Source organism: Fomitopsis serialis (assembly GCF_022376445.1).
Source record: "Fomitopsis serialis strain Sig1Antser10 chromosome Unknown B0H18scaffold_57, whole genome shotgun sequence".
Taxonomy (NCBI): Eukaryota; Fungi; Basidiomycota; class Agaricomycetes; order Polyporales; family Fomitopsidaceae; genus Fomitopsis; species Fomitopsis serialis.
In genome coordinates, this window is record NW_025955017.1 from 228952 (window position 1) to 244331 (window position 15380).

The window sequence follows — 15380 nt, forward strand, 5'->3', positions numbered from 1 at the left end:
TACGAGCGCCGCGTGGGGCGGGACGAGGGGAGGCGGGGGCTGAGCTCGAGGAGTCGGTCATGGGCGAGATGTTGCGTTGGGGACGTGGGAGAAGCGGCGGTCGCCCTGCAAGTTTAAGTGGTAGAATGAGGAGGCGCGCAGCCCCAGGGTACTCGCGATCACGTGTTTCCCGATCGACAGGTATGATGGATCCACGGGAAAATCAAGGGTTTCAAATTGCGCGCGGTTGCGGCGCATTGCACTGCGCGGCCGCGCGGTGCTCGCGGGGGAGTCGAACCCGCCATTCTTTGCGCGGGATCGCGCAAACTGGAATGCCATTGGTGGGGCAAACATCGGCCCACAGGCAGTAAAACGCCGGCGGGGCGGCGGATCGCTCGCGGGATGGCTGGGGCGCCAAATGGGCGCTCCCTCGCTGCGCTGTGGATCGCCCGGCCGCCCGCCGTCACCGCCTGCGGCAACGCGGGCCCTGTCTCGGTTACGTCCCCATCGCAATCGGTCACACGCTCTGTTCGCAGCACGACGAAGCCCGTTCAAAACGGGCAGTGAGAAAGCGCCGGCCACCAACGTGACATTGGCTGCGCCATTTCGCACTGGCGCAGCCAATGTCGGCTAGCGAATGACATCGCAACTAGCCGACGCCCGCTCCCCGAGGACCATTGGCATAGCCGACGTTGGGCGGTCGATCAACGTTAACCATCCACGCTCGTCAGCCAAGATCAGCCAGGGCATAGAAGTCAACTCAATATTATTTTATTGATCACTACTACTGTACAGAACAGCGCTAGCTAATCATAATGTACCGTAGAAACGTGCGAGCTACCGTCTGCCCAGTGGGTGCGCGCAGCAGGCTCTCTCCCGCTCGTCCTGTTCGTACTCGGTGGCCTGGCTCCTCCTCGGGCTAGGATGCGGCACACTCATCCTTCACGGGCGTATGCGCGTCGAGCTGGGGTATGCCCGGCTGTTGCTCGGCAGGCCATTGCACGCCGCGCCGGATGCCTGGTGGACTGTTGCTTGTCGCAGTGCTGCTCGTTGAGCTGCGCTGTACCGAGCATTATGTACGGCGAACTGGCCCGCGTCGTACCCGTGCGCGTCGGTTCGTGATCCGTATCTGTTAGGCGGCCAATTCTTCGATGCCAGTGGGTCCGTGCGCGGTATGGGTTTGCACCAACGGGCTTGTGTCGTCGGCTGGTCGCGCGCCGTCAGATTTCGCATGCACTCACACTCCGTCTTCGTCGATATCTCGTACTTCGGGCCGTACACCTCGTCCCAGTGCTGCAAGTCGATGTGGCGCGGCGTCCGTGGGATGAGGAGCAGGAATTCCACGTAGAACACCGAGTCAGAGACCGTGCGGCAAAGGCGGGGGAGGAGCGGCTTGCCGCGGTTCGCCGCAGAGAGTGCACGCCAAACGAGGTAGGTGACGAGCGAGCGGTTAAGGCAGTTGGTGGAGAGGATACGCCGCGCGAGGTGCTGGAACCGAGCGAACCGGTAGGGCCGTCTTCGTCGGGCTCGTCTCTGTCCAGTCGTCCTGGTGGACAATCACTTGCCGGGGTTGGCAATGGGGTCGGGATGGACAGCGGTGCACTCACCTGACATGCTGACCCTGCGGCCGCAACCCACGGATGCGCGGGTGAGCAGGAGATGAGGCAAGCGTGACTTGGTATGTGGTGAATGAGTGAGCGAGCGCGAGAGGGCAGAACTTGGGGGTGAGAGCGGCGCGCGGGTGGGCAAGCGAATGAGTGAGAGGATGGGCTGGATGCGCGAGCTGGTGGACAAGTAGGCACCACGACTCGGAGCTTTAAGCTCGTCAATGCGCGTAGCAACAGAAGTCGTTATATAGTAGGTACAGAACAGAGGACTCACATTTGGTTTTCGTCTCTCTGCTTAGCCCTCGCCCATCGCTCTTGCTCCTCATTCTTGTGACTTCTCCGTCTGGACTCGTTTTGCGCTTGATCCCGTCGTGTTCGAGCTGTGGAACGGTACGAGTGCCTCAAGCGCGTCGCGACAGTGTTCCAATGCACGTGCCGTCCGTTACGGAGTGGCCCATCTGCGTGTACTACAGTCATCGACGGCTCCTTGAGACACCCCGGTCCTTGAGACAGCGGGCTTCAGTGCGTGCTCAGTGAAGCCTGCTAGCCTAGAAAAATGACAACAATTTGCTTACCGTTGTCATGTACCTACTGAGACCGTGTTTGCGATGGTGCGAGCGCTGGTCGCTGCACGGTATGTCGAAGAACATGGAAAACCACATTTCATGAATTTCATTACCCGATTTAGCAAGTACCATTACATAATCATACCGGCCCATAATCCCTACTATGCGGAACGGCGCGAAAGTGGGGGTTAAACACAAAGGAAGTTTCCTTTGTACTGTCAGTGATCATTCCAATGGTTTGTAAGGATATTTCACTTGAGGAAAGAGTCTGGAAGAGCCATCTGCACTGATGAGCACTTGGGATAGTTACCATTTTAGGCAGGTGTCTCAAGGACCGGGCAAGGTCTTGATAAGAAAAATCGCGACTGATCTCCTTAGTGTGCAACGCTCGCTCTATGGATAAGGATACAATTTTTTTGTAGGATGCCTTGGACATGCCTGATTGTGCGTACACTGTCCGATCTCGAAGAGTACGCGGTGTTCCGATGCAAGACGCCAAACGCGATTTGGGCGTCTCAAGGAGCCGTCGATGACTGTATATGTGTAACCTGCAAGGCGACGGAAAGCCGTTGATTCCCCTTCCAGCCTTGAACGACGAACCCTCGTCTCGGTACGAAGTTGGCAGCTCTCGCGCGGTGCTATTTGCTAACCCTGAGCCCCAACAGGCACGGCACTCATCGTTGCGGCGCTCGTCTCGTCCTACGTTTGGGTCCGCTTGGCAGCCTTTTCGTTCGTCGCAAGCGCAACGGTAGAGTCTGTCGAGAGGCGCATTCAGCGAGGCGGGAAGGTTATTGGAAAGGCGGTGCGAAGTGTCCGATCGGAAGGGGCGCCGCCTCATAAGGCGGCTGCGGGCGTCGCGGCGGAGCCCACCGCGGGCGAACTGATTGCTGTCGTTCGATGGAGCCCAGACCAAGCACAGCGTACACTGGGATCTCAATATTATACAACATTGACTAGTTGAACACAGTATACGAAGACGATCAGCATGGGCCCATGCTCTCCCAATACTCGTAATAGGCGGGCATGCCGGCGACGTTGTCCCTAGGCTCCCAAGTCGTCTCATCCCACTTCACCTCATAAGTATAAATGAATTCAGAGCCCCGCCTGACCATCCGGTGGCCGATTATGCGCTCAACGTCATAGAAGGACGATCGGCCGGCGTCCATCAGGGGACCCTGGTTCGGAACTGGCGGGCCATCGTCAAAATCGTCAGACTGACAAAGGTACGGACCTGCCAGAATCAGCACAGGCCAGGCTGAAGTGCTGAGGGTACTTACCGGCTTCAAGATTCTCATTGAAACAGAGCCCTTCGAAATACCCACCGCTGCGGAGCTTGCCCTGGATACGAGGCGGGTGAGAGGCGGTGATAAGTCGACTGCGCGCGACTTACCAGTACCTGCTTCGGCTTTCGAGGGCGAAGCGATGCGCGCCGTTCAGAAGCGCGCTGAGCTGCGTCGGGATCAAATGCCAATCGCGGCCTTTGCGGCACCCGAAGCGGGTTTGCGAGCACCGAAGATCCAGTGCGAGCAGCCGCCGCTTGCCGGGCTCGCGGACTCAACAGAGCTCGATCGAGCATCGCAGGTATCTGTATAGGTGCGTGCGCCGAAGGAAAAGGTGGCGATGCCGGACGGGAGGGAAGCGAGTCAAAGACCGGCGAGCGGGGAGGGGGAAGCGGGCAAAGATCGGCGAGCGAGGGGGAAGCGGAGCATAAAGCGGCGAGCGAGGAGGGGAAGCGGGCAAAAAGAGGTGACGAGGGGGGAGAGGTGACTGGGGGGGGGAAGCGGGCAAAAAGCGGCGACTGGGGGGGGAAGCGGGGCAAAAAGCGGCGAGCGAGGAGGGGAAGCGGAGCAAAAAGCGGCGAGCGGGGGGGGAAGCGGGCAAAAAGCGGCGACGAGGGGGGAAGCGGGGCAAAAAGCGGCGACTGAGGGGGAGCGGGGCAAAGATCGGCGAGCGGGGGTGCGGGTGCGGGGAAGGCGGGGCAAAGACCGGCGAAGGAGGATAAGCCGGCCGGCCAGGAACACGCGCCGGTGAAGCCGGGAGAGCCCTAGAAACAGGTGGAGGAGGCCTTGCCGGGAGGGGGGAAAGAATGGGTGCGGGAGGCCCCAGGGGAGGCACCAGCAGGTCGCAATAGGGGGGGGCGGAATGGCCATGCCAGCCGAGTGACGTGGGAAGGGGGGAGGTGCCAGAACTGGAGCGGGTGGACCGCGGAGAGGAGGAATGCCTGTGTCTTCGTTGCCGCCGAGATGCCTCGCCGGCCGTCGAGCTCCTCCAACCATCACCTCTATGAGGGCAATTGTCACCGAGTGAGTGTCCCACCGAGCCGAGTTACTCACCGTAGCTGCCACGGCGCCTCTTGTGGGGAGTTCGATCAGGACCCATATTGCCTATGGGCTGCGCAAGACTGACGCCGGTTAGCGATGAGTCGCTCAATTATGGCATCCACGGAGCTTACACATACCTGTGGTATGGAATGGGCGAATGGCGACCGCCGCGGGGCAAGCGGGAATTGGCGACGGTCAGGTCGGAAGCCACACAGATTCGCGACGCGCGGGCGCTGATGCGGGTGAAACACGCGTGGGAAGCAATCACGTGAATTTGATGCGCTGTCAAACATGCCTGAAGATTCCGCGGCTTACATAGCCGTTGACTCAATTGCGCCCCTCCGCCTCTACACGCCACACAACGCTCGACGGCGTCTCACAGTTGACGGCATGTCGAAGCCCGCCATCTCGGAAGACACGGCTAAGGTCGTGAAGGACAGCACCGGCTTTCCGCCGATAACGGAGGAACAAGTACTCCTCCTTTCCGCCTACGTACATGCAGCGATTGAGGCACCGGAGGCAGAGCGTCCGGCCGCGCAGCAAGCGTTGTGCACTCTTATGGTGAATCCCACGAGACTCATCCTCGAGTAGGTTACTCATTCTTCGCAGAAGAAACATTGGTATGGCATCGTGCAGGCGGCTAATGCAGGCAGTTTGAAGATGCCCCCTTTGTTGGCTTCCGCTCTGTACCTTTTACTATTGAAAACAGAATTTAATCTTGACATTAGGGCGGATTTCTGCCCCCTCCGACGCAGATACCTGAAAAGTATATTGTGGCTATGGACATTGAACGCTATGCGGCGCGTGCGCACGAATGGTGGAAGCCAAGTACGCCATCCCTTAGCGTCTTGATTCACTCGCTTACAAGCGCTTCAGAGACGGCCGTCGACCCGTCTCAACCAGCGCGGAGGGAGAAAGGCCCACTGCGGGACCCTCGGATGGTAAGGATTTGGTATTCATTACTCAGTCTTGCTAGAAACTTACAAGGGGCTGACTCCGCAGAGGTCGGCACCGCCACCAGTAAGAAGCGGACTCGGCCGATGGACTCAGCGCCGGTTGGCGAGGCGGCCGAGGGCGTGCAGGAGAAGAAGCGGAAGCGCATTAATGTTGTGAAGCCACCCGATGTCGTCAAGAGGGGGCAGGGGTTGGGGAAAGGCGGCAAGGCTGGGCTCAAGTCGAGGGCCCGCGTCGGCTCGGATGAAGAAGAGCCATTGGCAATGGCCGAGGGGATTCACGGCCGCCAGACAAATGCGGGGAAGGGGGCCGCGGATCGCAAGGAGGCCGGGCCCTCCACAGCGCTAATGGAGGTCGACCGAGAGGAAGAGGTGGCGCGCGCCGACGGCAACGGGGGTACGGCGCCTCCTGTAAAGGCGCCTGTGTCGGTGCAAGTCAACGCTTACGAACTGGCCGAATCAAAGGCGAGGGTTGGGGACTTGATTCATCCGGTGAGTTGCGCCGCTTTCGGTTCACCAGCGGACCCTGATGATTTAGCCCGTGGAATGCGACCGCTGCCTCCACTTGGGCAAAACGTGCCTCTACGTTGTTGGGGCGCACAAGAGGAAGCCGACCCACAAGGTCGTGATGGCTCGCTGCACGGGCTGTCAGACAGCTAAATCGGCCTGTTCGCTCGTCCCGCGCCACATGCACGACGGGCGTGTCTTCAAGAACAGCATCGCAGGGACGGCCGCCGCCGAATGGCGAATGTGGGTGGCCGACCGGAAGGCCCAGCGCCTACCATACCCGGACCTGCCGGTTTGGAATGGGATACAGGGGAAACCCGGTTCTTGGGTCGTCGACCTGGATACCTGGGACAATACGGATAAACGGGTCAGCGACAAGCTGATGGACTGGGTCGCCGTGCGTCGGTCCGCCTTAGCACGGGGCCAACTTATAGAGCCTCCCAAGCTGGACAGGAAAGGCGACACGGAGAGCGAGCCAGAGAGCGACGAGGAGGGTCACAAGGCCGAGCCAACTTCGAAGAAGCGGAGTGCCCGGAAGAAGGCGAAACTAGTCGGCCGAGGGATTTCGCCCGACAAGCCAATTGATCTCGACGAGGACGCCGATGTGATCAATTTGATCGAAACGCCCGCGGACGAAACGGGTGGCGAAGGCGTCGTGCCTGTTCCCGAGGCGGTGAGTTTGCCCCAACATCTTTTTGAACCAGTCCTCATGCCTCTCCGTAGCCGAAGCGCCCACCATCCCACGCCGCTGGGAAGAGACCGGCGTCTTCTCCGGAAGCAGCTCAGGCGCACCAAGAGGACGACGTCATCTCGATCTCAGATGGTGACGAGCAGACTGACGCGTTCGCCGGGCTGATTAGAATGTCGCCCGTGCCATCATCTCCAAGCGCAGCCCACGCGGGCCCTCCCTGTCTGTGCCCCAGACGTCGGCCACGCCGTCGGTTCCCTCCCTGTCTGTGCCCCAGACGTCGGCTACGCCGTCGGTTCCCTCCCTGTCTGTGCCCCAGACGTCGGCCACGCCGTCGGTTCCCTCCCTGTCTGTGCCCCAGATCGGCCACGCCGTCGGTTCCCGCACCATTGAGTTTACAGGCAAGGCAGGAGGCGGAGGGTTACATCCGGTTCCTGGCGACGCAGGGTGTAGCTACGCCGCAGGCCTCATTCAATCCTGCCGACGCGTGGGCGAGTATCATCCTCTTCCTCAAGTATGAGAGCGAGAGGCACGCAGTGCTGCAGGCGAGGGTCGAAGAGGTGGCCAATGGCCCAGCGCCGAGCACTGGTCCCACGTGGTCTGAGGTGGACAAGATACGCGACGAGTTGGCTCTCACAACGGGGGATATGGGGCAGCAAGTCAACCAGCTTCGCGAGGAAGTCAACCAGCTTCACGCGGAGAAGGCGCAGCTGGAGGGCGTCATTGCTGACATTTCAGCCGACATTGCGACGATGAGGAGTGGAGTCGAGCAGGCGTGCACACTGCGCAGCGACATAGACCTTGTCAAGGGGGGACACTCCAGGCGATGGATTTGACTCTGGAACGCGTTCGAGAGATCGAAATCAAAATTCGCGACGACATTAATCGCGTGGTCAGAGTGCCCTCGGCTCCGCTGAGCCCTCTGACTCCAGTGCGCCTCCTAACATCACCACCGTCCCCCACCGCTTCCGAGGGCGCGGAATCCGTTATTTTCGCCCCTCTTCCAGACTCGATCCCCCGTCCAGCTGACGAGAACAAAGCCCACGACACGCTCTCCCTCCCGCACCGGGCTCGCTACTTCCGCCGTTGCCAGAAGTTGACGAGCCAGTCGAAGACGCAGCCCCCACATATAAGAGGGCGCTGCCGGCAAGCCGGATCTCAGCAGGCGCAGCGCCTGGCTGGAATAGGCCCACGGGCTGGGCCATGAGATCCCCCGCCGCCGTCGCCTATTTGTCGGGTTCGGCGTCTCTCCCAGAGAGACCGCGCACACTTTCCCCCGTATCTCTGAGTGTTGAGCAACCCGACGTTGCAAACGGCCGTACGCGCACGGCATCTACCTCCTCAGCAGCGCGGGCCACCGCTCAGGAACAAACGGAGCTCGACGCGTTGTGGAGGCGCGGAAAGCCGCGAGGTCATCCAATCGCCCCTCTACTCGGTGGTCCGACGTATAACGCTCAGGGCTCAGGAAGGAAGCGCCCCCGAACCGGCGAGATCGACGAAGAGAGCGACCAGCTGGCCTCCGAGTCCGAGAGCAAGACGGCGCCCGATAATCAGGCTGGGGAGGAATTGATGGACCAGGGGGAATAATGCCCAGCCTTTTCAGCAGCATCTATATCATGTATTTTTAACTTACGCTAGCACTGAGATTGCTTATCGCACGATCTGGATGAACTCATGGTTATATATGTCAAGAACACGTACGCGCTGCCAAGAAGGCGCACTGGGATGCGTGGCTCGAAGAGGCCGACGCGAAGTCGATCTGGACCGTGGGGAAGTACATACGCTCAGGCTCGAACGATGGCAGCAAAAGCAGAGTGCCACCGCTGCACCGCCAGGGCAGTGCTCGACTGGAGCGCGAGAACGAGGCGAAAAGCCGCGTCCTCTACGAGACGTTCTTCCCACAACCCCCACCAGACCTCGAGCTCCCAGACCCGGACGCTGAACACTACCCTCCCCCGGCCTTCAAATTCGCACATGTCTCGGACCATCAGATCCACGCTGCCTGCCACCGCCTCAAGGAGTTCAAGACACCCAACGAGGTTTACAAACGGTGCGCAGATCTATTAGTCCCCTTTCTCGGCTGCCTCTTTCGCGCTACGTTCGACCTGCACTACTAACCAGAGGAGTGGAAAATATCCACAACAGTCGTGCTACGCAAACCTGGGAAAAGCGACTACTCGGTTGCGAAATCCTACAGGCCTATAGCTCTCATGAGCTGTATGGCCAAGATCCTGGCTTGAAGCGGCGCCGAGAACAGACACCACAACACTCCCATTCTCATCTCACCCCACTCGACTATACACACCCCCGCCGGCGCCCATTGCGTAACTCGCGAATTGCCGCAAGACAGTGACGCCGGTGTCCAATATCGCCGACGCTGCCTACTGTTCCGTTTCGACCACAGGTTCAGTGGGTGTGACATGTGACAGATGAACTAGGGGCCCGAATTCAGAACCCTCTGTGACCAGTGGCGGGTCGCCCCCACCATTTTAGGTCGGTACGTCCCGGAGTACCCATCTGTGACATGTGACAAGAGAACTAAATGTCTATTTCAGAAGGCTTGTGAGACGTGACTGAACCCTTGGTCGAAACGGGACAGTATCCCGCGGTGGGTTCCAAGTGGGTTCGACAACCATCTAGGCATAGGCGCCGGCATGGGCCGCCCAGGCTGCCGCGCTTCGGCGCCGATCACGGGCGGAATCGTGCTGATCTGATCAGCGGCCACTACCCGGCGCTAAAGTTGGGCCGTTGGCGTTGTTCGACTTCTGTTTTCGATTCACTCCTACTTCCTCTTCCCTGACGCTGCCGCGGCCCAGAATGAAGAACCTCACAGGTAAGTCTCCGTCTCGGTGAATGTCACGGGCTAACACCGCACGCCTTCAGCGTTCGAACTTGTACAGACAGCGTCTGGCGTTCTTCACGCACAGACGATGTTGGCTATACGGAAAATCCATAAGGCGCGCAATGGCTACGGCCTTGAGATGCCGTCCGAAATCGAGAACAACAAGCCAGATCGCTTGTCTGCATCTTTGACGGCTGAACTTGCCTTCGCTGCGAGGTTACTGGCGCATGCTATGTGCGACGGCTGTACGCGATCAACTGAACCTAGCTGTTTTGGAGATGCTCACGCAGTAGACGCAGATGTGTGCACCGAAATAGATGCTGTCAGGTATTGCGATCGGCTCAAGGCGGTTCACGACCACCCAGAAGGAGACGACAAGATTTTGCTTCGATATGGAGGATCGAATGGCCGCAAGAATGAGGCAGCGAGCCTTCCTTGCACGTTTTCCGACAAATTCGGGAAAATCATCCTCTGGTACCTGCCCGGCATTCTGCTGCCTTCTCGCCAGGTCTGCGAAGTGACGCCCTCCTCTTTCCCACCACTGATATTCGATGCAGAGGAAAATCGTGGACGCATTAGACGGCGTGCCTCGTCAGCTCCAGGAGAACGAACAGAAATCCAGCGAGACGCCCCGCAGTTGGCCCACACAGGAAGGACTCTTCCGCCAGTCGCCCGAGGGATCCCGGGAACGCCCACTTTCGCGCCCGCCTGGTATTACTCGCCGAACCCGGTGCGCGTGTGCGCCGCCTCTCAGCGCTGGCTTGGCTACTGACTTTGGCGCAGATCGGTGACGTGCCCCCGAGACCATCGACCACTCTCACGGGAAGGAACTGGAACTCTGGCCAGCGATTTCTTGACAACATGGCAGAGACTAATGCGCTCATCGCGGCGATCATCTCTGTCATTCACCCGGAACAGTACCAGCTCGGGATGGCCTGTCGTTCTCGCGCTGGGGAGGAGGAGGGCCTTCAAGAGGTCATCTCCCACTGGGCGTCGTGCTTCACCGGGTTGGCGGTTGTCCGCAATCGGGTATGTCCAGAGCACTTTGACAACGGCAGCCCTTACGGCTCTTACGACGTCGTGGCGACATTGGGCCGGTACAGTGGCGGCCGCTTCAACCTTCCGAATGGCCCTATTGACCTCGCACAGACCCCGGGACTATCACCGCCTGTTCCACGCGCATGGTTCGGCGTGAGGTTGATGACGCCAAGGGCCGTCACCTCTATTGCTCATGGTTCGTGGAGGAAGATGTATTTTCGTGGGCTGAGATACCGCAGATCGATTGGTCCACCATAAGGGATGTTTTACACGGACTTCATATCGTCGACTAGCTGGCAACAGTCTCGTTTGTTTGTTTGATTTGTTTCTTCCCTTCATTGTCGCTGAGGACGAAGCCCCATGTAACCATCCTTATCTTAAGAGAGGACGCGGTGTCTCCACTGCGTCGACATCTCGGCTTCGTGATTGCATGCATGGCCCCGAACTCCGCATCCACAGCAGCCCCACTGTGTACCGTCCGTACACGTGACTTCGCCACTTTGTCTAATATCCTACTCATTCTCCTCTTCCCTATGGTTCGTCACCTTGCTGTCCATATGCCCGCCTCTCCGCCCTTACCTATATGCCTCTTCGCCTTACATTTGACCTATAAGTATGCTCGCCCTTGTCTTGTACTTAACGGTAGACGAGGTCACACGTGACCTGAGCTGTAATAGCGTAGTCTGCTGATATTTCTCGTTTCTCGTTTCCGCGGCTACGACCCCAAGCAGCAGTCTTTCAACCAGAAGCTCGGTTGGGACGCCGGACCGGTATACAAGCGCTCAGACTGACCGCACTACTGGACTCTCGTTGCTGCTGCCGACACCCTCAACATGTCCGGCGCCACTGACCCATACGAGCTCTATGAGCATATGCACCCGTCCGAGCTTGGCACCAGTATCGGTAGTGGCATGGGTGGCAGGGAAAGTTTGCGCAGGAGGCAGATAATGGGCGCGAACGCATTCCACGGCAGCATCGGAGATGGTGAGCTCGTGTTTGGTTAGGAAGCCGTGTAGATCTTTGTATCGTTCGTCGGAATTCGAGATCGTCTTGAAAAGAGCACGCGACTCTTGGTTCAGCTTGCAGATCATCTTGTGCAGTGGCCAGGCAGCCTTTTGGCACTGCTTGTCCTGCAGAGTCCACGGGCAACGTATCAGCTATAAGCACGACAAGCACCACTAGAGGCATGTAGACATGAGACGAAACGCACACAATACTTCTCCATCTTACACGCAGCACATCTTCTCAACACCACACCCTCTCCGCGGGTTTCGAGCAATACATGCATCGCCGACTAAGAGGCGGGCTAGGGCATCGGATCCGCGGTTTGAATATGGATGGTTCTGCGCGTGATGAGGTGCAGTTTGCTCAGCAGTCGTTCTGGACAGGATATCCATCGAAGTACACGCTCGGTCAATGCAAGTGTTGGATGTGCGTTACTTTGCGAGAGAGGTAGCGACGGATGAGTAGTAGGATGGTCTACCGTCAGATCTCAGATCTCAGATCTCATCCGTCCTCCTCGGGCGCTAACGATATGCACAGGCCTCGGTACTTACGCGATAGTACAACTTAGCAGTCGAAACCTCACGATGGCGCACAACAACCTCTCTAGCTGTTTGTTGCGCGTTCTTTCTCACATCTGCTGGCCCTTCTACGGTTTCTACGTATAACGCACTGGCACAACGTTTGCCGTTCAAGTTCAGCGTTCACTGAACCACGGCACTGGCAGTACAGCGTCGAGTCTCCTACTGTCCCAGATCAAGGTGATTGTTGCGTCTGCCAGTGATTTTTTGAGAGTACCGACGTGCTCATGCAACTAGCATGGCATTCAATAGAGCATATAGGAGGTAGCATCAAATGACCCGCAACTTGGTTAGATCATGAGTGACTGCCTCGGCCACGCCTCACCCTCGTTCCAGACTGACACTGTCCTGTATCGACTTGATGGGAGTGAGACGGCGGTTCTTCGATCCAAACAGGTGTCTACCGGCCGCGAGATGTGCGGTAAGTGCAGTGTTTGTTCAGCGGTAGTTGTACTCGACTTGACAAAATGTGGATCACTGCACATCGGCAGGTGCTGCGGAAAGGGCATCTGGCATTGATCTAAATCACATCAAGTCATTTGGTAATGACCATCGTGCCTCAACGTGCCTTCCACCCTCAGATGCAGCCATATACGTCGTCTTCTTTGGGGCCTCAGGATTACATGGCACCAGAGTTCAGTCGCGTCTGACCCAGACGACTCGGTAGGACAATCCTCTCGCGAGACGCTGATTCTGAACGACACAGTATTACAACCGCCACATCGATCAAACATGTACTTTGATGACTACAACCGCAGTTAGCGTAGGATGCCGCATCTCAAGTTCCCATCAGGGCGGTGCATGATATCAGAATTCAGCCGCGCCCCCGAGCAGCCCCGAGCGTGTCCCCGCAGGATGGATCCTAGTCTCGAACCCGCCTCTCACGGACACCCTAAAAGGGAACCCGTCCGTGAGAGTCTGGACGAGAACGAGCGCCCTAGGGGACCTTTGCGTCTCGCGACTCGCGGGGGCGCTTCACTCACTCGCGCGTCGCGTCTCTCGCCTTTGAGGCTCGCGCGAGCGTACAATCTCGACCTTGGCTACATATCTTCCACTAGACTGCAATAAATCATGCCGTTATCCTATCTTACTCGATCTGTGCGAAATACCGGCTATCTGACACTCGTTGACGACTCGGATGAGCCCGAAGCATTGAGCTCTATTGCCGAGTTCGTCACCACCAGTGGAGGCGATTGAGGTCGATGACCTGCCGCCGGAGCCTTTCGGTACACTGCCGGACTTCCCAGAGGATGACGAAGGAGACCTGAGCTATGTACCAAGCCATGGTCTTCCTGCGCGGCGCCGCAGTGACGAGGAGAAGGCGTTCGCAGTACTGAAATTCATGCGGGAGAACCTCCCGCTTTTCACTTCGTACATTCCTCATGACGCTGTTCTCCTCGAACTCCGGAGGTATCAAGAACTATGTGAATACATGGAAGGGCAATGGTGGAATCCCGGAGCTGCTGGAAGTGCTCTGGTCGATGTCTGGACTGCGGGACGAGGACGTATGCAGCTGGGTCGCAGAGAGAGCAGCGAAGATATGTGCACGGGAGGCAGGCTGGCTCACAGACAGAGCTGCGGAAGGACCGCATACTGTGTATGCTGAACGACTTCGCTCGCCAGCGACAACCGTGTCTGTCGCACAGCTGAAGTCCTTCCGAATCGAGGACCTCACGGCAGCGTATTCCAAGACTATGCCTCGGACTCGGATGATCATGAAGGCAATCATCAACAAGGAGAACACAGCGAGGGATAGCGAAAGCCGGAATCCAGACGATGTGCGTGTGTTTCGGGCCTAGCTGTTTAGACCTGTGCTTACAGAGTATTGCATATAGGGGTGCACATTGGCGACATCGATACTGTTGAATCTGCGTAGCCAGAAGTCCAACGTACATCAGGTCATCAATAGCATGATCCTATGGATAACCGTGCACCGAAGCGCCTCGTCCAGATGCTGAATCGCTTCGGTGTCTCTGTGTCTTATGATCACCTATGTACCTCTATCCTGGTGCTCTCGGCGAACGCACTTCGCATCGCACGCAAGATCGCCAACGACCCCCGAAATATGATCATGCTGCCATACGACAATTTCAACTGGGTCTCCGGTGTGTGGGAGACATCAGTTCTCCACGGTGCTGTACAGCATGACCAGGTATCCGCGATGGTCATCAGCCTCACCCTTCCTGAAAGTGGGACCGCACATCGCCTCGCAAGTGTTGAGCGTTTCGAAGCATGCCGTGGGACTCGTCACCGGCTGCCTGCACAGACAGCCTTGCAGGACATTGTGCCGAGTGAAGCAGACCATACTGCCTTCCGTGACGCAGCTATCAGCCATGTCATGATGATTCTGGTGGACGAGGTTGCGGGATTTGCGGGTTTCCGTGCAAGTGTTCCAGGGCTTGTTGACCCCGATGCGATTCCCGTACGCAAGACCGATCGCCATTACCTACCGACGTTCGACCAAGAGCAAGGGTCGACACGCGGCAACATGGCCGTGTTGAAACACTATTTCATCGATGTACTGCAGATCCCTAAAGCAGTCTTCGAAGATACAATGTTCTTCGTTCTTGGGACCGGCTCACAACTGCACGCGATCGGGCAGCGCAGGACCAAAGAGGAGTCGATCGCTCCGATTTCAGGGCGGACCACCTCTCAAGCCTCGCTATGACGAGTGGGCTTATGCATGTATGCTTCAACTTCATCCAGGCATGTGCCAAAAACCTTTGGGGCGGAGCAAACAGGGACACAACGAGCCTTCAGACACTCCGTGATTTGCTCCGAAACCGGAGCGAGATCAATATCCAGAAATTCGACTTCTATGCATGGCTGCGTTTCTTGGATTGTGTCCTACGAGCACTCGTGATTTCCGCTGCAGTCTCAACCCTCGCTCAAGGACACGACAGAGCTCTCCTCGCAGAGACCAACAGCAGCCGAATTCCGGACCATGTGCGAGACGATCGTCGATACATATGTCATGTCTTCACCAGATCGTCTTGAGGCCGACGGAATCAAGTCGGTCAAGGGAAACACGACCTCGGGCCATGCTGCACTCACAATGTTTGATCTCATGACACTACGAGAGATGCGTCATGCTATCAAGCACGGACATCCGACTCGGATCCTACGGATCCTCAAATTCTGGACACCCATGTTCTATGCAGGGCGAAGCTACAATTATGCCCACGAATGCATGGAATTACTGCACAACCTGATACATGACTGGCCAGAGGATACCGCCAAAGTCCTCTTAGCCAGCATGCTCGTCAATACAACTGGTGAGCCTGATGGCTTTCTCG

At 57.9% G+C, this 15380-nt stretch overlaps 2 protein-coding genes across 2 annotated transcripts; one reads left to right on the forward strand and one right to left on the reverse strand.

Annotated features, from left to right (window-relative positions):
• Positions 1 to 730: 730 nt before the first annotated feature.
• On the reverse strand, positions 731 to 2056 carry B0H18DRAFT_1019822 (uncharacterized protein). The gene is made up of 3 exons (XM_048029462.1): positions 1861 to 2056; positions 1587 to 1653; positions 731 to 1525 (listed from the first exon to the last, which is right to left on the reverse strand). The coding sequence occupies exons 1-3, from the start codon at positions 1910 to 1912 to the stop codon at positions 922 to 924; spliced, it is 723 nt and encodes a 240-aa protein (XP_047891088.1). The 5' UTR covers positions 1913 to 2056; the 3' UTR covers positions 731 to 921.
• Positions 2057 to 13466: 11410 nt separating this feature from the next.
• Positions 13467 to 14752, forward strand: B0H18DRAFT_1121212 (uncharacterized protein; the record flags this gene model as incomplete). Its single annotated transcript, XM_048034291.1, has 3 exons — positions 13467 to 13862; positions 13920 to 13973; positions 14036 to 14752. 3 exons carry the CDS (start codon positions 13467 to 13469, stop codon positions 14750 to 14752), a joined length of 1167 nt encoding a protein of 388 aa, XP_047891089.1.
• Positions 14753 to 15380: the final 628 nt, after the last annotated feature.

Bases quoted from the DNA above. Each gene is read 5' to 3' on its own strand.
- B0H18DRAFT_1019822 (XM_048029462.1), bottom strand. From the start codon at position 1,912: ATGAGGAGCAAGAGCGATGGGCGAGGGCTAAGCAGAGAGACGAAAACC. The intron at 1,654-1,860 runs GTGAGTCCTCTG...CCACATACCAAG, and splicing joins CAGAGAGACGAAAACCAAAT to TCACGCTTGCCTCATCTCCT. The intron at 1,526-1,586 runs GTGAGTGCACCG...ATTGTCCACCAG, and splicing joins CCGCAGGGTCAGCATGTCAG to GACGACTGGACAGAGACGAG.